This window comes from Sus scrofa, chromosome 8 (assembly GCF_054392235.1).
Source record: "Sus scrofa isolate SSC_HxYL_T2T_F1_AM1 chromosome 8, Sscrofa_HxYL_maternal_Yorkshire_Landrace_v2.0, whole genome shotgun sequence".
Classification (NCBI taxonomy): Eukaryota; Metazoa; Chordata; class Mammalia; order Artiodactyla; family Suidae; genus Sus; species Sus scrofa.
The window spans coordinates 76640369-76661030 of NC_139390.1; the positions used below are offsets into that span (position 1 = coordinate 76640369).

The following is a 20662-nucleotide window of genomic DNA, read 5'->3' on the forward strand; positions in this document are numbered from 1 at the left end:
CCAGGGATCGAACCCTCAACCTCATGGTTACTAGTTGGGTTCATTAACCACTGAGCCACTATAGGAACTCCTATACATTTTCAAGTGTCATGTTATTTTCTGTTCTGTTTTTTGTTTTTATGGTTTTTATTTTCTTTCATATTTTTTCTCTTTTTTACGTATTTTTTGATATTTAGGAAGATATAGGAAATTAATAATTATAACTTTATATTCTAAGTTCTCTATCTCTTTATGTGATATTTATTGATATTCTATCAGAAGAAATGATGAAAGATTTCCTTTTTCTTCCATGATTCATTTCTTTTGTCTCCTATCTGATATGTAACAATAAAATTTATCTTTGTAGTGTGTTTACCTTATACTTTTAAATATTCTTCTATTTCTATTATTTGATTAGTTAGCTTTAAGCGATATCCATTCATTACAGTCATTGAATATAGGGCAATCATCAAACTTTCTCATCTTTTTTCTTCCTATTCTGTTAGTTGCACCAATTCTACATAATCAGAGCCAATAACATTTACATGTTGTCTGTTACCCCAATCCTTTCATTTTAATTTTGTTGTTAAATATATTTAAAACTCTCCAATAGTCATTTTTCCATTTTCCTAAGGTATGTTTTGATTCTTAAAGTTTATCTTTTAGTAAATTCCTCAGGAAAAACTCATGGGGACAATAGTCCTTGAGTTCTTACAATTTTAAAATTGTTTGCAGAGTTTAATCTTGGAAGACAATTTGACTGGATGTGAAATCCTTGCTCCCAGTTACTTTACATGAGTCTCTTGTAGGTATTTCTGTGTGTATTTTGGAATGAATATAAAAATCTTAATATTTGCTTGGTTGCTCATAGGATTTTTTTTTTTAATCCAGCAACTTTGACATGTGTCTCAGTGTTGAACATTATAGGTCATTTCGTATGGGTTAAAGTCTTTTTTTCCTCCAGTTTGTATGACTCTAATTTCTTATTTCTTAAATGTTTGGCATTTTATTTTGTCATAATGTTCAACTTCTCCATAACATTTTTCTGTTGAGTTTTTTATTTTGTTGGTTAATTCTTAAACTTTTTTTTTTTCTTGTTTTTTTCCCCCCCTTGGGTCTTACTACTTTTTAAAGGTACCTTTTTATTTACTTAAATGTTTGCATATAATAAAATTTACTGTTTTTGGTGTACAGGTCCATGGATTTAGACAAATGCATATAGTCATGTAACTACCACTAAAATCAAACTTCCCCTGAGCTGATCCTAGTATAGTATCCTTTTATTAATGCTGAGTAAAATCTTTTTTTTTTTTTTAATGTATCGTGGAATGAGTTGGATTTTCTTGGATCTGCTTTTTGAAGGATATTTCTGCTAGGATTTGGGGAGGACAGACATGCTGAGCAGCCTTCAGATTTTATCTTCCCCACGTTTACTGTTTAAATAGCTCCTCTGTGTGAGTTTCTGTGTTACCACCTGCTGCGAACTATGCTAGGTCCAAGAGGGCTTCTTCTGCTTTGACGCCTCCATTCTCTGCTGCAAATAAGAGAGATGTGTATTGCCTTTTGATGTGACCCCTTCACCTTGAGGAAGTGTATTTTTGTAGTCATTTTCAGAGATCTGTCACTGCTGGCCATGTTATTAGTCTCTGAACTTTTTTGTTGACTTTCTTCCTGTGTGGTAGCTGCTAATTCTGCTGCTCCTGGGCAACTTTTACATGTTTTTGGAGTCTGTGGAAACTATGTGTTCTAATTTTGGTTAAAATGTGGGTTGTTCAGTTTTTGTTATTGGCATTAACTGTATAGCATTTGCATGTTACCTGGGAGAAGAGAGAAGATGCTGTCTCCCCTAGCCCTGTCCTTACTAGAAATCCTGCCTACATCACTGCCTTTCTCTCATCTTCCTTGCTTGGCTTACACTTTAAGCATCAGAATCCCTCATATTGCTAACCTCTCTTATTCCTACATCAGTTTATTAAAGCAAGAAGTATGAATATATCCTGTTAGACCTTAGACCTCTTCATCATTTCCTAAACATATAATTTCAAATTTGGTCCCTTTTTTCCTGCTATTCTTTGGGCTTGGAAAATCCCCTTTTGTTCTTTTGAAAGTACTCTTGTTCATACTTTATGAGCCAAAAATGTGTATTGACTCCTTCAGGATCCATCTTAACACCTCCCCAAGGTGAAGCAGGATTAATCTCTCACTTGTCCTTCCACAGTACAGCATCCCAATTTTGGTGTACTTTTTGTTTGTTTATTTGTTTTAAGTATTTCTATATCTTATTATCAAGCCACTGAGTATCCTTTGCATCTATGTATTGGCTCATACATAAAGTACTTTCAAATCCTGGGTGTCCAAGACCCTACTCACAACTCTCCTATGATGGTCGGCACATACCCTCATTTGGTCTCATTTGACTTTCCACTGGTCAGTTGAAGGATACAATATTTTGAACTATCTAGATTTCCTCATCTGGCTTTTGCTTGCAAAGTGATTTGATAATTTCAAAGCAATTTTCCTATTCTTTGGATGTAACTGAAACTCCTCTAGAATGGGAGCATTCACAAATTTTCTAAAATCACAGTAATCATTAATGAAAGTTTTTCTGCATTTCAGGTGATGCCACTGTGACAATAGCTCACAGATATACCCCCAAAGAACAATTGAAGATCCATACTCTGCTGGCAGATGTGATCATAGTAGCTGCAGGTAAGTCTTTAGTGGCTGTTACTTGGTGAAATGCCATCAGCAGAGTACTTCCTGCCCCACTTGCTGACATGTCTAGAAGAACAGCTTCTTGGGAGAGTTAGGTATAGGTACAACTAGCTTCCATTCTGTCTCTTGTCAATCATCGTGTCGGTCCATTTTGCCTCCATTAGCATTTGTCACGTCATTGTGGAAAACCTAAATAGTCTTTGGAATGACAGATTCAACACAAGAATAAATGTAAACTTTGAAAATTACTTTGACAGATATGACTGGTTCTAAACATGGCAAAGTTTTGGGGAGACTTGTAGGAAATGGTGTTGAAAAGGTAGCCAGGGCTAGCTCACATAGGACCTTGTAGACCTTATAAGGATTTTCATATATGCCAAAGGAGGCTGTGAGCAGGTCTGGCTTATGTTTTTAAAATATTACTCACACTGTGCCAAAGAGGATTGACTTTAGAAGAGCAAGAGTAGAAACAGAACAGTTATTGAAATTTGTTTTATATTCAAACATAAAAAGTAATTCTACCTTCACTTGTGCATTTACTCTTGCCATGTAGTATTTCCACAGTGCAGACAACTATGACTCTTCTTGCTTTATCCAAGGCTTGAATGAGAGCATTTTTCATTTTATCCATTTCTAGACTTTACACTTAAAGTGCTGAATATGTACAAATTATGAAGGGAGAGTAAAAGTTCCAGAAGAAATTGACTTTGAGGAAAAGAATAATGATAGTTTAAATTAGTTTCAACTATGTCAGCTATGTTTAACTCACATTTTTATTGTAATATAGGCCCATATCTGAAACTCAGAATTTATATGTGATGATTCCAGGTGGAGTAATATGCCTCTTCATAGAGTAAAAATAGAAATATTCCCTTTTTAAGAAGTCACCAGTAAGCTGGTGCAGATAACAGTGTTTCCTGTTTTTCTGAGAAATTATATTCAGATAATATCAAATGCAAATTTCTAAACCGGGTTGATGTAAGTAAGAGGTTTAGAGAAGCAATAAAAATTTTCAGGCCACAGCTCAACATTAAGTGAAATACTGCTACAGCAATCGATTTATTCAAAGAAGACAAATATTATGTTGGCTTCTTTTTAGAAATACTTGGATTCACACACAAGTCTCGGGAGATGGTGAGTAGAGAGGAATATGAATGGTCATATTTGTTTATTTCTAACTTTAGTTAGAGTGAAATTTATATTACTTTAAAAGGTGCTACTTGACTCTAACGTTACCAACTTGTAAAGAGCGTTTTACAGTTGATCTAATTTCCCACTTATTAATTACAGCATTGGATGCATATTCCCTTCCAGTGGGGCAAAATCCCTCAGTGCACATCCAGGCTCATGTTTTTCTTTTGACAAGAAATGACAAATCAGAAAGAAAAATCCTCTTTCAAGAACCACTGACATTTTCTGTTGTACCTAAACCAAATGTTATGTCACAAGTATTTAGGCTAACACTGTCATCCTCCTTGAGTTCCTCTTGTAAACACGTCATCTGCTCCTTTGTAAAGGCTTAAATGAGCACTAAGTACAAGATGCTAAAAATAAGACAGGAAAAGGAAAATAAAAGAAGAGAAGGGAAAGGAAAGGAAAGTCAAACCTATATAAAATGAACAGAAGAAGAGGCAGGAGTTAGTTGGGTCCAGGGTGTAGAGACAGCATGGCGGCTCTGCACAGCAGCCATCCATCCAGAGGATCCTCTTACCACCAGAGTGCGCCAGGCAGGCGTGCAGCTACTTCAGACACCTGCTGGCCATGCCATGCTAAACCTGACCTGGAAGACACTTTGCATGAAAGATGTCTTGCCCCTACCTTGTATTCTAGCTCTAATGCCTCTAGCTAGGTACAAAGGTATTCCGAAGGCTAGAAGACAGCCCAGCGAGTCTTCCTGAAAAAATAAACATTTGGATAATGGGAGATTTCAGAGAAGAAAATTGAGAATTTGTAACAAGTAAAAAGATTGCTACATTTCCATTTGCTCAATAATCACCTGGAGAGTTTCAGGATAAAATAGGTAGATATTGATAAATTATAGTGAAAGTATAGAAAAAGCATGAATTAATATAAGAAAGAAGCTCCATATAACCAGACAATAGGAATAAGATATAACTAAAATGACCACATTGTGCATTACATGTGAGAAATAAACAAATGCATTTGGCAGTGGGCATTAAAGAAGGAGGTAGTGATCTCATGGCAGAGGTAGCTGGAACAGGGAGGGCCGGATCTTTGTTGTAACTAAAATGTCAGCATATATGGAAGCAGTCCCACCTAGAAGTCAGAAAGAGTAGAAGGAAGAGCCGTGTGTGCTGAATCAGAAAGATCAATGATGTCTGAGAGATGACAGTACAGAATATAATGATAAAATCTCATTATGGGCTTTCAGGAGAAGGTAAAAGAGAAAATATGTGAAGATCCTGGAGCATGAATATAATTAGCCTATGTTAATGTTAATCTCCCCCCTCTAGTTTCTCAAATTCGCATAGTCCTATCCTTGTAAAATAAACTATATATCACTTACTTGTTGAACGTCTACCCACAAAATTCGAGATTTGGACTAATTTAGAAGCTCAAATCTGAAAATTGTATCCTCAAACTGAATTTGGATTTCCCATCGTGGCTCAGCCGAAATGAACCCTACTAGTATCCATGAGGATGAGGGTTCGATCCCTGGCCTAGCTCAGTGGTTTAAGGAGCCAGTGTTGCTGTGAGCTGTGGTGTAGGTCACAGACATGGCTTGGATCCAGTGTAGCTGTGGCTGTTGTGTAGGCTGGTGATTCAACTCCTTGCCTAGGATCTTCCATATGGCTGTGGGTGTGGCCCTGAAAAGGCAAAAAATAAAAATAAAAATAAAAAGAAATCGGAAGCTTCAAATTTTTCCTTATAGCTACCTCTGTGTTCACAGAGAGAATTAATTAGTTTCTAGAGCATTTTCCAGTACCATGGTTATAGCACTGAATACCTGTTTATCTTTTTTTTTGCTGCGGCTGTCTTCATTAGACTCTAACAGGGACAGGATTTCTTTCTTTTTTCTTTTTGCTTGGTAGCCAAGTGCTTAGAATAATATCTGACACATAGTGGGTACTCAATAAATGTGTGCTGTATTCATTTTGAGATTAAAATTGGAGCAAGTACTTCTTCAAATTGATACATACTTAACTAAGTTTTTATGAATGTAATTTATAAAGATGAAATTATTACTCTAGATATTGGTTGATTCATCTAGGGGTAGGTTATTTTTATTACTAATAGGTATTTCTACTTTGTCATTGTAAAGCTATAATAGAGGAAGATTTGGGAATTTCCCATTGTGGCTCAGCAGAAATGTACCCGACTAGTATTCATGAGGATGCAGGTTTGATCCCTGGCCCCACTCAGTGGGTTAAGGACCTGGCATTGAAGTGAGCTGTGGTGTAGGTCGCAGACATAGCTCAGATCTCCAGTTGCTGTGGCTGTGGCGTAGGCCAGCAGCTGCAGTTCCGATTGGACCCCTAGCCTGGAAACTTCCATATGCTGCCAATGTGGCCCTAAAAGGACAAAAAAAAAAAAAAAAAAAAAACAAAAAACAAAAAACAAAAAAAAAAAACAAGAGAAAGATTTTTTAATAAAGGAATAGTTCATATCAGAGTTACCTTGTGGTACAGCAGGTTAAGGATCTGTCATGTTGTCTCTGCAGAGGCTTAGGTTGCTGCTATGGCGTGGATTGGATCCCTGGCCCAGGAACTTCCACATGCTGTGGGTGTGGCCAAAATATATATAGTTCATATCCTTAGATGGATGAATGGACTGATTTTATCTGAAAGGTTAAGATTAAGAAAATATGAGCAGAGAGTTTCTGCTGTGGGTTAAGAATTCGACTGCAGTGGGTTAAAGGATTCAGCATTGCTGCGGCTGCAGTATAGATCACAGCTGCAGCTCGGATTCAGTCTCTGGCCCTGAAGATTTCATATGCCATGAGTGCCACTATTTAAAAAAAAAAAAAAGTATGAGCAGGATGAAGAAAGTAAAGAGACTGTTATAGATATCCAAAATATAGTAAGAATTGAAACAGCTGAATGGAAGGAAGTGGTTTAGGGGAAGTCTAAATTGGCTTTGTATAAGGCTGAATGATAAAGCAGGGAAGCTAGCCAGAATAGGGCACCCATTCTAAGAGTGCAGTAGAAGACCTTCGGCTTGCATGGATCTCATGCTTCCAAGAAACTGGGGGCTATCTTAAGTTTGTGAAAGTTCTGGAAATCTTGATTATCCAGGTTGGATAGGCAACTTTTTTGGCCAGACACTGTCCCAAGGTCCCTCCACCCATCTGAGTAAACGCTGGAATTAGCTTCCTTCAGAAGACAGGCTGCTGAGTCAGTGCCACCTGCACATTAACCTCTGGATGCAGAATGTCATAGCTGGTGAAAGCTGGTGTTTTGTCCACTAAGCTGTCCTTGCCAGCATGATGAGTGAACCTTCACAGCTGTGACTGAAGCGTCTCTATTGCATCACTTTTAATGACAGACACTGTAATGTAAAACAGGATAAATAGCCAATTCAGTCGAGTAATTTGGAATATTCATACTTACTTGTCATAAAATGTAAGGTGACCAACCAGCTTTCTTACACTGTTTCTCCCATCGTGTTTTCAAGTTTTAGATACACTCCCATTACACATCATCCTAGGTTCAGAGTTTTCCCTCTGGTAGGTTTCTTCCTCCTTGGAGCCAGGTTAGTCATTTTCGGGATGCCCCGACACTGAGAAGGTCCATGGGTGGGACATGGAGATGCTCTGTACCCGCTGCAGTTTGTGAAGTTGGGAGTGGAAATTGCTCACTTCCAGCCCTGGGTGCTTCCCAAGTGGATGCCAGAATATTTCATGGTTTCACTAAACCTATTGTTCTTCCCACATCCTGTTTTTCATTTTTCATCGTGTTCCCTTCGGCCTTTCCTTCTCTACTTAGAATTCCTTCAAGCCTTCCTCAGTTTGTCATTTATCTAAATTTTGTTGATGATTTCCAATGGTATAGAGTAGGCTAAAAGAATAGGCCTTGTTAGAGTAAGAAATCCAGAATTTAATTCCCAATTCTCCCACACTGATTGTGTAACCTTGTCAAGTCATCCCATCTCTTGGAGCTTCAATTTCTTCAGTGTGAATAATATAACCTCTAACAGGATGTGGAGAAACGGGAACCCTCCTACACTGTTGGTGGAAATGTAGTTGGTACAGGCACTTAGGAAAATAGTATGGAGGTTCCTCAAAGACCTAAAAATAGAGTTGCCATATGATCCAGCAATCCCATTTCTGGGCATATATCCAGACAAAACTATAATTCAAAAATATAGTGCACCTCCTAGGTTCATAGCAGCACTCTTTACAATGGCAAGACATGGAAACAACCTAAGTGTCCATCCACAGATGAGTGGATAAAGAATATGTGGTACATATATACAATGGGATATTAATTTAGCCTTAAAAAAGAATGAAATAATGCCGTTTACTGCAACATGAATGCAACTAGAGATTGTCATACTAAGTGAAGTAAGTCAGAAGAGAAAAACAAATACTGTATGATATCACTTGTACATGGAATCTGAAATATGACACAAATGAACCAATTTAAGAAACAGTTACAGATTCACAGACATGGAGAACAAATTCATGGTTGCCAGGGGGAGGGTACTGGGAGAGGGATGGAGTAGGAGGTTGGGAATAGCAGATGTAAGCTATTATACATGGAGGGGATAAACATCAAGGCCTTACTATATAGCACAGGAAACTATATTCACTGTCCTATGATAAACCATAATGGAAAAGAACATCTAAAAAAAGTATCACTGAATCACTTTGTTGCACAGGAGAAATGAATACAACATTGTAGATCAACTATACTTCAATTAAAACATAAAACATAATAAAAATCTTTAATTCTTCAATCATAAAAAAATAACCCCTAACAATAGATTAAGCCAGCCAGTGTATGTAGAAAACAGCACAGTGCCTCATATATTGCAGATACTCAATAAATGTTACATGCTAATTTTTATATACTAGTCTTTCTTAGGTCATTACATATGAATATATGAACAATAATTTAGGAATACTCAATTGATTATTAACTAAATCAATGTACATTTTGGTTACTCTTGAGACTAACATAGAATCAGAGTTGACTGGTCATCATAAACATACATAAATTAATCTAGGATGTGACTTACACATAAGAGACTAACTTCATAAAAGCTTTATTTTTACTGAAGATGTGTGACTTCTCATGATGAGGCCAGCCTTTGCTCACAGCCTGTACTCTGATGTACCCAGATGAGTCCCTTGTTTTTCTCTTTTGGCGCCAGCTGGATTTGAAAGGGGCTGGGAAAGGTAGAGGCACTTAAGCTAAGGAATTTGTTATCTCAGGCCCTTACCCATCCTCCCAGTCTCCCTTCTTTCTTTCTTTCTTTTCTTTTTTTTTTTCTTTTTTTCTTTTTTTTTTGTCTGTTAGTCTTTTTAAGTCTGTTCCCATGGCATATGGAAGTTCCTAGGCTAGGGGCCGAATAGGAACTGCAAGCTGCTGGCCTATACCACAGCCACAGCAACACAGGATCCGATCTGTGTCTGTGACCTACACCACAGCTCACCGCAACCCATATCCTTAACCCACTGAGCGAGGCCAGGGATCGAGCCTGCATCATCATGGATACTAGTCAGATTCATTAACCATTGAGCCATGATGGGAACTCCTCCCTCTCTTTCTTTCTGCATCCTCTCCCATCCGCATTCCAGACCCAGGAATTCATACACAAAGCCTGGGCCATCAGATGGGCAAAGCGCCTCTGATTTATAAAAAATCTGAGACTGTGTCTCGGATTCAGTCCCTGGCCCAGGAACTTCCGTAAGGTTCATGTGCAGCCCTAAAACAACAACAACAATAACAACAACACCCTTTGTGTATACGGAAGACTGTATATGTGTACATAGTATTAACATGTGTATATATTATATTTCGTACCTTACACGTGTGTTATTAAACAGCTTTAACATATGAAAGCTATGAGCATAATCTGTGACCCACCCTGTAGGCCTGTTATCATTAAAAACAGATACCCTCTGAGGTTTTAGGGATACATAAAAGGAGATGACAATCCGTGGTGTAAAGAGAAAGGGACCAGAATATGAGGTAGAGTACTGTAGTAGAAGCATGCCTTTAAATAAGTTAGGAGGCTCTGGGTTCGATTTCAGTTTTAACCTTAAAAAAATAACATTCAACTCTCTGGGCTTCATTTTCCGCTGTCATAAAATGGAGGTAGTAACACTAGTGGTACAGGCTGCTGCCATAATTTAGTGTCTAGGGCGTGATTGGTACATGGAATGCAGGTTCTCTTCCCTTCAGTCTGCTGTGTTGTGATTCTCTGACTAAAATTACTATATACCTTAAAGGAAAATGTATCAACTAGCACAAAAAGTCTTAAGTTGTTGATGCTTTGGTATATATACCGTAGAAGATGTATATGAAGTTTTAGTCTTGGATTTTTTTCCTTGACCTGTGTTATTTTAAGCAAAAACATTCCCGACAAGTACAACATCCAGGAAGCTTCCCAAGGTTTATTTTTCATTTGCTTGAGACTCTCATTTACATATTTTCTCAACTTGTTATAATAGTATGGGCTTATGAAAAAGGGGTTGCAATCTTTCATCTCCACATGTTTTCACTTGATAGTATCAGTACATGATAAGCAGAGATTGGTTTTTTCCTGGGGAGGTTCTTCTTCTGTCTCTCTTTCTCTATGTATACATATATCCTCCTAATTTCCATGAGTAATGCAGGTGTCAAGAGCAGTATCAAAAGAACTGCTTCTGTAAAGAGCAGTTAAATCAAAGGGAAATATTATTACGGAGAAATACAGATTTCTTTGAAATGTATTTTAAATTGCTTAATGATATATTACTTATACTTCTACTTGGTTACATATGTATATATCACAAGGGGGGAGGGCCTTTTTAAGATATGTCTCTGGCCACTGGAATTATTGCTTTGTATGTTTTTATGACCAAGTCTAAGATATTTGTGTCATGAAATATTTAAAATATGCATAAAAGTCAAAAAGAACAATGTTAACATCTATACAACCACCAACCAGATTTGTCAGATCTGAATATTGTTTTGCATGTTTTCAATTTCTACCTGCTATACGATCATGCACCTTCTTTTATTCTGATTAACATTATGCTTTGGAGATTTGCCCATGTAAACACATGTAGCACTAGGTGTATGATACTCATTTCACTGAGTATCCATTTTCTGTTGATGGATATGTATGTCATTTCCAATTTATTGCTGTTGTAAACATTACTGTTGTGTGTAAGTCTATACATATTTCCTTGGGCTCATTCATTCTTTCAATAGATCTTAATTTTGTCACTACTTATATTAGGCCCTATATCAGGTGCTGAAACTATAAATTATAGTTTCAGCTCTTGGGAAATTTAGAGTCTAGGAGAGGAGAAAGATGTAACAATAAATTAGTAAATGCAATTTGTTGATACAGTACCAAAGGTATGTGTGTGTAGATATGTACCTATCTGGCTGGCTGTTATCTAGGAAAAGAGAAAGAGAGAGAGAGAGAGACAGCAGAGAGATAGAGAGACAGACCAAGGGAAACAAAGACAAAGAGACAAAGTCACTGAGAAGGGTTGACAGCTGTGTTTCACCAACTCTGAAGATGAAATGATAGAGGGGACCCCATCGCACAGAATGAACAGAAATCCCCTGGTAAGAAACAAAGAGAAGGGGACTTCTGGAAGCTTAAAGCTGTAAAATGCTATGCGTATATATAAAAAAAACCAAAAACCAAAAACCAAAAAACCTGTTTCAAATTATAGATGCCTGTCTGTGCATGGTGGAAAATGAAGGTAAGCATTTAGGAAGGGCCAGAGAGCAAAATAAATGTGATAATATTTAAATTTTAGAATAATGTGATAATATTTAAATTTTAGAAGGGTTACTCTGGCTGAGATGAGACTGGAAGTAGCACTGATACAGTTCTGAACTAATATAGGAATAGTTGAAAATCAGATGGAGGAACAGAAAGTAGACTTAGACTCTTTGGCTTTGGATCCTGGGCATATGGTGTTACCATTCACAAGGAAAAACATGAAGAAAAGATGCAAAGTTCAGGGTGAGGGGAAGATGAGAGGGTGGGAAGTGATGATGAAGCGCATTTGAACTTGTTGAGTTTGAAATAGTTATGGTATATATTCAGGTAGAAAAGTCCAATAGAGGAACAAGATCTGTAGCTTTGGGGAGAGGGAGAGTGCTCTATTCTGGACTGACAAGCCTGGGTGTCCTTAGCATTATGATGCTGGACACTGAGGCAGGATAAAACCATTTAGAGTGAGTTCGTGTATACAAAACAACTGTTTATACAATCAATTCCATTCTCCTTCTCCTGTTATTATTTTGTTCCACTTCAAAATTCGCATTGTGATCCTTGAGATGACTTTTCTACTTTAAATAAAGGCACCCAATATCATCCCATGTTAGCATAATGTATTTAAATTCTACATATTATTAAGGTATATTTTACACCTTACATGGGTGTTGTTGAACAACTTTTCTTTCTTTTTTTTTTTAAAGCAACCAAATTGTGTGGACTGAGCCATCCTGTCATGACTGAAGCAGGCTTGTTGGCATAAATTCCATTTGTTGCCTTTTTGTCTCCGCATAACCAGTGCTAATGAAGGATGGCCTATTCTTGTGGAGCATTCACTTGGAATACTTGTCTTGTGTAAGACAATATTGTGGAGTTTTTTTCGGAAACTTGGGGGCTTCATACTTGTTGTTCCCTTGTAACCCTTACCCTTTACCATCTTTGAAAGTATTTTTTGAGTAACATAAGAAAGCATCTTTGATAAACCATAATATACCGTATAGTAGAGACAACATTATACTCTAAAAATAGAATGATGGTCTTAATTTCATAAATATTGAATTTTTATATGCATAAATTTAAGCATCATTACTAAATGTTTCTCTCAGCTTGTATTTTCTGTTTGGACTTGTATTTCTAATAAGTACATTGTGCATTTGTCATGATCATCCAATGCCTTTGCCATTCAATGCATTCAATTTCCATTACATGGCTCGGCTGTTTCCCAGTTGACCTTCTTTTTCCAGCCTTAATTCTTACAGCTTATGGTATGTTCATATTATTTTTTCACCACTGAGTGCCTGATTTCAGTAACTATGTATTTCTCATTCTTACTATTTAATTATTTTAATGCTTTGTAAAACAAGAACAAATTATTTTTTTCAGTCTTTTATGGTCTGATTTCCGAGTCTGGGCTGCTTAAGTTTTGCTTAAAACATCTATTGACTTAGGAGTTCCCGTAGTGGCGCAGTGGTTAACGAATCCGACTAGGAACCATGAGGTTGCGGGTTCGGTCCCTGCCCTTGCTCAGTGGGTTGGGGATCCGGCGTTGCCGTGAGCTGTGGTGTAGGTTGCAGACGCGGCTCGGATCCTGCGTTGCTGTGGCTCTGGCGTAGGCCGGTGGCTACAGCTCCGATTCGACCCCTAGCCTGGGAACCTCCATATGCCGAGGGAGCAGCCCAAGAAATAGCAAAAAGACACACACACAAAAAAAAATCTATTGACTTAAATTCATTCATATATTTTTTAAACTAGGACCTTAATGAAAGTTCTACATGCTTTAGATATTCCCTATAGTTTTTCCTGGCCATTTGGGCTATTTTTCTGGTCATTTTTTTTTTCTATGTATTATTTTACTCCAGTGCTGTTCATTCTCCTCTCCAGAAGGTCTAGTCAGGGTAGACATGATCATGATATTCAGTATCTACATGCCAGTAGGGGTTAAATGCCTTCTGTCCCTCTGTTAGCAAATTATTATCTCTGCGTTAAAAATGGGTAAGTCTAGGGCATCTGATCCACATCTAATAAAGAGTGGTGTCTAAAACCATGATAATCTTCTGGTATATCAATAGATGATTTAAAATCTACTCTACAGCCCCTGTGCCATTTTTGAATGTGCTCCCTGAGTGTTATGACACACTTCAACACATGACTCCAATAAATGCTGCCTGGACTACTGAGAGGAGATGTAAGGTTTTGTTTTTTTTTTTTTTACCATAACTTCAATGGACTTACCTCTTTCTAGTTTATTAATTTTTTAGTAGACTTTACTTTATATGAGGCTGTATCAACTCATTGTTTATAGTGGTAAAAAAGCTGTTTAAAAACACCCATGTAAGGTATAAAATATGACTAAATATTATGTAAAATTAAAATACATGATGCTATGGGTGCCTTTAAAGTAGAAAGTATCACATTGCAAATTTGATAATGGGTGCCCTTATTTACAGTAGAAAGCATCACATTGTGGATTTTTGCAATGTAACAAAATAATAAAAGAGGAGAAGGAGAATGGAAATACAGAAGACCTAGATGAGCTATGTGATGAGTAAAGAAGAGTATGGATTACAGTGGGACAGCACTGAAAGGGACTGCATTAAGGGGACAGTACTGAAGGTGCCTCCCTCTGTATTGTGACCTCCGGTAGCCAGGAACATGTCTTATCTTTGTATTTCTTGCACCTAGTGCAGAACCTTACACTGGAGACTAGAAAAGTCATTGCTCAATGAATAAACTTCCTTCTGTAGATGTCAGGTGCTAATCTTGGTTTAAGCTTTTTTTCCTAAAACTTGAGGAGAGCCTCGATAGGAGACAACGATCTCTTCAGGATCCATTCAACCTTAGGTTCTCCTTAATACCTTGTTTGGGGCTGTTCCACTTTGCAAAGGCTTAATATGGCATTGCATCAGCACCACTGACTCAGAGCTTACACCTGCATAATTCAAAGGTAAGGCAGGGAGGAGGCAGTGAAACATCTGAGAAATGATGACTGTCTGCAATGAAAGAACGAGAAAATACTATCGCTTTACTTTCCAGTGTGGGTAGGCATTTGAGCCCTTCATTGGTGAGGTCATCATTCCTGAGGGATATTCAGATGGTAGGGTATTGCTGAATGTCTCTTCCAAACATGTGTTGACTGGCAGAGAGTGAAATGCTTTCATTAGATCTATAGTCAGGCATTATTAATCTTGGCTTGACAATAATATCCAATTAAAATCTAGGAAACTACTTTTTTTTTAAAATCAGAGATAAAATGTCACACACCAACACTTGTGTAATAATCTGTACAGAGGTGGTGTTTGAAATGGGCTATGGAGAATCTGACTGTGCACCTGGCTACCTGCTTTAGGTGTGGCTTTGCTTTTGAAGGAGATTGATGAGAAAGAAGGAATCACTGTGTTGCCATAGATCTCCTTAGGCAGCTTTCTATGAAAGTTCTTTCTTTTTCACCCATTTATATGGTCAGAGAAATGTTTCTGGCTCTGTCTTAAGTACATTTACTCCCAAATTTATTTCTGATTTGATTAATTAATAATTGCTTAGTTTAGAATGACTTACCTTTGTTACAAAACCTGAGGATTAATGAGTACTATGAACAAGTGTGGGATTTATGACTGTGGTTGGAACAAATTTAAATAAGGCATAGTTCTTCCCTGGGTACAGATTGCAAGCAACCTACTATTAGTATCTTACTAATATGTGCCCTTTAGAGCAGATAGTAATCAATATCAGGGATTACATTGCAGAAAAGGGACAGGTGCATTTCAATCATGTTTCTATTTTATGTGTTGTGTAATTCATACTTACACTTATTTAAAGATAAGCAGGAAGATTTCTCATCTCTGTAAAACATACACAAAAAAACAAAGGACACATAACTTGTATCTTTCACAGGACAATTAGTCAGCATAGTCCAAAAAATATGATACACAATGTCAGAATAAATGAGAATCCCTCCTAGTATATTAAGGGTAACATAAGTTTTTTTAGGCTATCAAGATACCACCCCAAATTTACTTTTTTTGAATAAAACTACTTTAAAGAGTTTCCCCCTCCTCTACTTTATGATCAGTTTTCTGACGTTTTAGTTAGTGGAAGCTCTGCAAAGGAGTACTGGATGGCTTGGAAAGAACTTAGAAGATAGCATTAATTTACTGTGGGCACTAGCTGAGGTAGTAAACTTGAGTAAATTTCTTCAAATACAAATAGATAGATTTTAAAACTTGTTTTAGATATAAGCTCCCAAAGAGACATTATCTCAGTTCTCAAAATACTACATCTAGGAATGTATCCTGGAAAGAATTATAAGGAGGTTTTCAGAGATCTGTTCAAGGATCTCCATCACAGATTTATTCCTGATAGCAAAAAGTTGGAAAGAGCCTAAACATCCAACAGCATGGGAATATTTAGTGAATGATGGTGTGGTGTAGTGTAGCAATAAAAAGGAATTTGGGGGTTCCCTGGTGGTCTAGTGGTTAGGACTGGGTGCTTTCCCCACTGCAGCCCGGGTTCAATCCCTGATCTGGAAACAGATCTCACATTAAGCCACTGCATGTGGTGGCTAAAAACAAAAAAAAAAATTTACGACCAATTATATTTTGAAAAATCATTATATTAGGTTGCAGACATGATTGAAATTTAAGTATAACCACACACACACACACACACACACACACACACACACTGACAAATAGGAAATAAAGATGAAAAATTACAACCTAATATTGATTCTTTCTTTATCTTTCTCTGGATTCTCCAAGTAAATTCTTCGAGAAGTACTGATTTCACAATTATAAGATGAAATAAAAAATATTAAGATGATCCATCCATTCACAGTCTGAGGCAAGATTCTGCCTGCTGTCCATGTTGTCTTCTGGGGCTGTTAACCTTTTAATATAGTGGAGCATGGGCATGGTATACTAAGCTGAAATGACTTATCTCCTGCAAAGTACCAAACATGCTAATTAAATGGCTTTTCTTGGAGAAAAGAAGAAATGAAAAAAAATGTGTAAATTAAATGGATATGTAAATTATATGTCAATAAAGCTTATAAAACAAAAGAGATGGGAAACTGAAAGAGCTAGGGGTGTTGAAATTGAGCGTAATTTTGGTTTTTAAATTAATTTCCAAATATATAGTAGAAAGAAGTCATCTAGTTTTCAGTTATCACCAAGAGGAAAGACTGGGGCAAGAACATGACAAAAAGAGGCAGGAAGGGAAAAATTCTACCTGCTCTCATTTGAGTTCCTGAATTCTGCCTGCTGTTCTGTCTTTGTTTGTTTTTAGGGCCACACCTTCAACATATGGAGGTTCCCAGGCTAGGGGTCTAATCAGAGCTACAGCTGCCGACCTACACCACAGCCTCAGCTATGCCAGATCTGAACCACGTCTGTGACCTACACCACAGCTCACAGCAACGTGGGATCCTTAACCCACTGAGCGAGGCCAGGGATCCAACCCGCAACCACATGGTTCCTAGTCAGATTTGTTTTCTCTGCGCCATGGCAGGAACTCCTCTGCCATTCTGTCTTGGGCTTTCCTTGCTGCTGAAGCTTTTTCCTCTTTCCTCAAGCTCCTGGAGCTATTTAGATGCCATTAATACCTTGCTCTGCTATAATCAATTGAGGACAAAATCAGATTTGAACTGAAGCAAGCTTTGTAATAGAGGCACACTCATTTTTTTTTGACTTTATGTATGTAAATATTTTAATCTAAGAAAAACCTATTTAATTTCAAGTTTATCTGATTCATCTCCAGCACTATCTAGTCCTTGATATTTCTATAAAAGCACGGATAAGGGCATTACATTTTTTCTATATGATTTAAATAATTAATTCTTTCTCATATTGGTTAGTATCATAGGATATTACTTTTTAAAATATACTGTTTTTTTAATCAAACAGATTTAAAAATAACATTTGAGTAGAGAGTTTCGGTATCAAATTCATCGTTTTATTTAAATATCGATGTTTATAATGTCTATTTATTATGATAATAAGGACTTTTTTATTGAGCATATCTGAAACATCATCTTATTTAAATCTCCCAACACCCTCATGAGGTCAGTAAGTTTATTATCCTTATATTATGTATGCAGAAAGTTGAGGCTTAAAGTGGACTGATGTGCCCATGGTCATATAATGAAGTGGCTAAACCAGGACTGGGAACCCTATCTTACTCTTAAGCCCCTAATTTTAATTCTTGCAGCTTTTGTCCATTGTTGCCATAATTTTAGAAAGGATATGCTTTTAATTTCCTTATTTATTTGCTTTATCCTAAGTGCAAGTGTTATAATAATTGAAGGGGAAGGCATCAAGCATGCATAACTGTTTCTTAAGCATTCATAGCTATGTTGGTTACCTCCACATTCTATGAGTAACATTTTTTAATAGATCCAAGGGGCATATGTAAGGAAGACAGAAAGCAATCATAAGTGGAAATTTGCAAGGCCTGCAGAGTTATATCTATAGTTCCTCAACCTTTTGCCAATTAATAGCATTTCATGTTCATATATTCAAATAGCAAAAAAAAAAAAAACTTGGCATTTTCCTTATCTGAGTAGAGTATTGCCATATCTTTCTTCCAGTTCTGCTTTTACCAGACAGCCTGCCATATGTGTCCCTATCGTGACGCTAAAGAGTGTCCTCTCACTGAGTGACACTGATGTTCTTTAGAAATTAATCTGTGGAAAGGGGCAACATATAAAATGTTGTCCCTTTCCACAGATTGCCCTTTTCAACTTTGCTGCAAATTAAAATTATTCCAAAACATTGATTCTGAACAGGTTTTGGTTCTTTTGGTTTTGTTTTTTTTTAATGGCTGCACGCATGGCATATGAAAGTTCCCAGGCTGAATAGACTCATATTGGTTTTTAGTAAAATAAGTGCTCCAACTGAAAAAGTTTGAACTACTAGTACATATTTTTTTGTGTGTGTGTTTTTATGGCCAAGGAGTTTTCTTTGAACTCAAATCAAAATCTTTTTTTTTTACCTACCATTTATTTGTATATATTCATTAAATGTTTTCTCACCATCCAATGTGCCTCATTAGGGATTGTGGCCTGTAAACACTAGGTGGAAACCGGTTGGTACACAACTAATCCTAGAATAATTATGTAAGGGAAGACTTCCCTTCCCTGTCCAAAGAGACAAAAAATAATGGCTTATTAATTATGACATTGGTTTCTTGGAATCAGCTGAAGATCATAGTCACATAACAATAGCGGCTAAAACAGGTAAAACTGGTCAGTTTTTGGTTTATATTCGGTTTTTAAGCCATATTTGTTTTTCACTCTAAAGAAATAACTAGGATATTCACAAAATAAATTGAGTTGCTAAAATTGCTGAATGGCGATCAACAATGACATTTATTTAGGGAAATTTAATTATACCTTGACTTTTTTGAATAAAAAAGTTTGCAGCAACTTAGAAAGACATTTTAGTTACGTAGGAAGAAAGTCACTTACGGTAACTTAATATCAGTAAAGCTATGTACAATACAGTATTTATACTGTTTGAGATTTCAGTTAGAAAACTAAGAAGCCAAAGGCAATTGTCATTAATCAGATGCTGCTGTAAGCCAAGAGGCATGCTCTGTGCTTTCATCTACTTAATTTTATTTCTGCAACAAATTTAGGGCTTTGGGAAATGTCATTGTGTTTATTTTTATAAATGTGAAACATAATCTTACCATTAGTGTAAGAACACACAGTTGATAATTGTCAAGGCGGAGCTTGGTTTGCCTCCAAAGCCTGAGTTCTTTCCAGTGACTCAGACCAAAGGGCCAACCTGATTATCCTACTCGTTCCTAACGTAGAACTGTCAGTATCATTCCATTTTCCTACTTGAAGAATTTCTTTGACCATCCTTTGTCTGCTTATACCATGTGGAGCAGATAATCCGTGCGCATCCATGTTTCCCCCTGGGATTTGGAATTTGAAACTCCTGGAATTCCGCTCACCTCTCTTTCCCATCCTGCCAATCCCTGCCACCTCTGCCAGCTAAGACACTCCCAAGACCAGTAGAGACACTCCAGCTGATTCACCTTCTTGCTTTTCTACAACACTGCTGCTCCAGCCAAACCAATTACATTATAGGACCCCAAGGAGAGAAATCACTCAAATAATATTCTCTGTCCTCTTGGAAGCTCTTTCGTCCTCACCACCAAGAAGAAAGAAATATTTCACAAAGCCTACTTTGAATTTATTGGTCAGAATTCTGAGGATTTATCCATGACCTCAGGACGCCTACTAGGTGCTGGTTGAACTGTATTCACATGCTTTCTCACACCCACTCTTTTTCACCAAATTGAGCTACACAGAATAAGAGCCTTGGTGACTTTCCCATCTTCCTTTGGATCTCTTTTTCTTTTGTCTTTCTCCCAATTTGTTTAATGTTGCACTTCCCAAGGACTAGTGTCTCAAGCTAATCTAAAGCTACGCTCTCCCTTTCTCCCTTCATCTACTCAGCATATTTATTGAGCACCTATGAGCCAGGCGCTGTGTTACATGCTGGGTGTACAACAAAACTCACTTAGTTTCTGCCCTCATGAAGCTTATAATGTACTCTAACAGTATTCAAATAACAACATGCAAATATAATGACAAAATTTTAAAATGTGTGAGAAAATACAGGGGCCGTGAGTACACATATGGAGGGGGATTTGATTAATATCAGATTGCTATGGTCGCAGAAGGCCACAGAAGGAAGTGGTCTTTCATTACACTTTTAAACATTTAGTAATAGATGGACTGAAGGACCTTCATGATTTTCTTTCCTTCTACCAATTTTAACTACTAGTGGTAGTATATATCTGGTATTTTTTTTTTTTTTTGGACTTTTTGTCTTTTTAGGGCTGCATCCGTGGCATATGGAGGGTCTCAGGCCAGGGGTCTAATCAGAGTTGCAGCTGCCAGCCTATGCCAGAGCCATAGCAATGCCAGATCCGAGCCGCATCTGCGACCTACCCCACAGCTCATGGCGACGCCAGATCCTTAACCCCCTGAGTGAGGCTAGGGATCAAATCCGAAGCCTCATGGTTCCTAGTCTGCTTCGTTTCTGCT

The 20662-nt window shown here is 37.3% G+C and overlaps 1 protein-coding gene across 17 annotated transcripts in view; it reads left to right on the plus strand.

Moving 5' to 3' along the window:
* MTHFD2L (methylenetetrahydrofolate dehydrogenase (NADP+ dependent) 2 like) overlaps positions 1–20662 on the plus strand; it is a 113100-nt gene that overhangs the window by 41845 nt on the left and 50593 nt on the right. For 10 of the 17 annotated variants that reach the window (XR_014812721.1, XR_014812728.1, XR_014812720.1 and 7 more), the window contains one exon: positions 2596–2688. Coding sequence is in view for 8 of the 17 variants with exons in the window: in XM_021101430.2 (XP_020957089.2) it covers positions 2596–2688 (93 nt within the window). In the remaining 9 variants the exon portion in view is untranslated. Of the gene's footprint in view, positions 1–2595; positions 2689–3793; positions 3829–12308; positions 16392–20662 lie in introns of those variants that run through there. The other 7 variants (XR_014812717.1, XR_014812723.1, XR_014812716.1 and 4 more) reach the window with 5 other exon arrangements.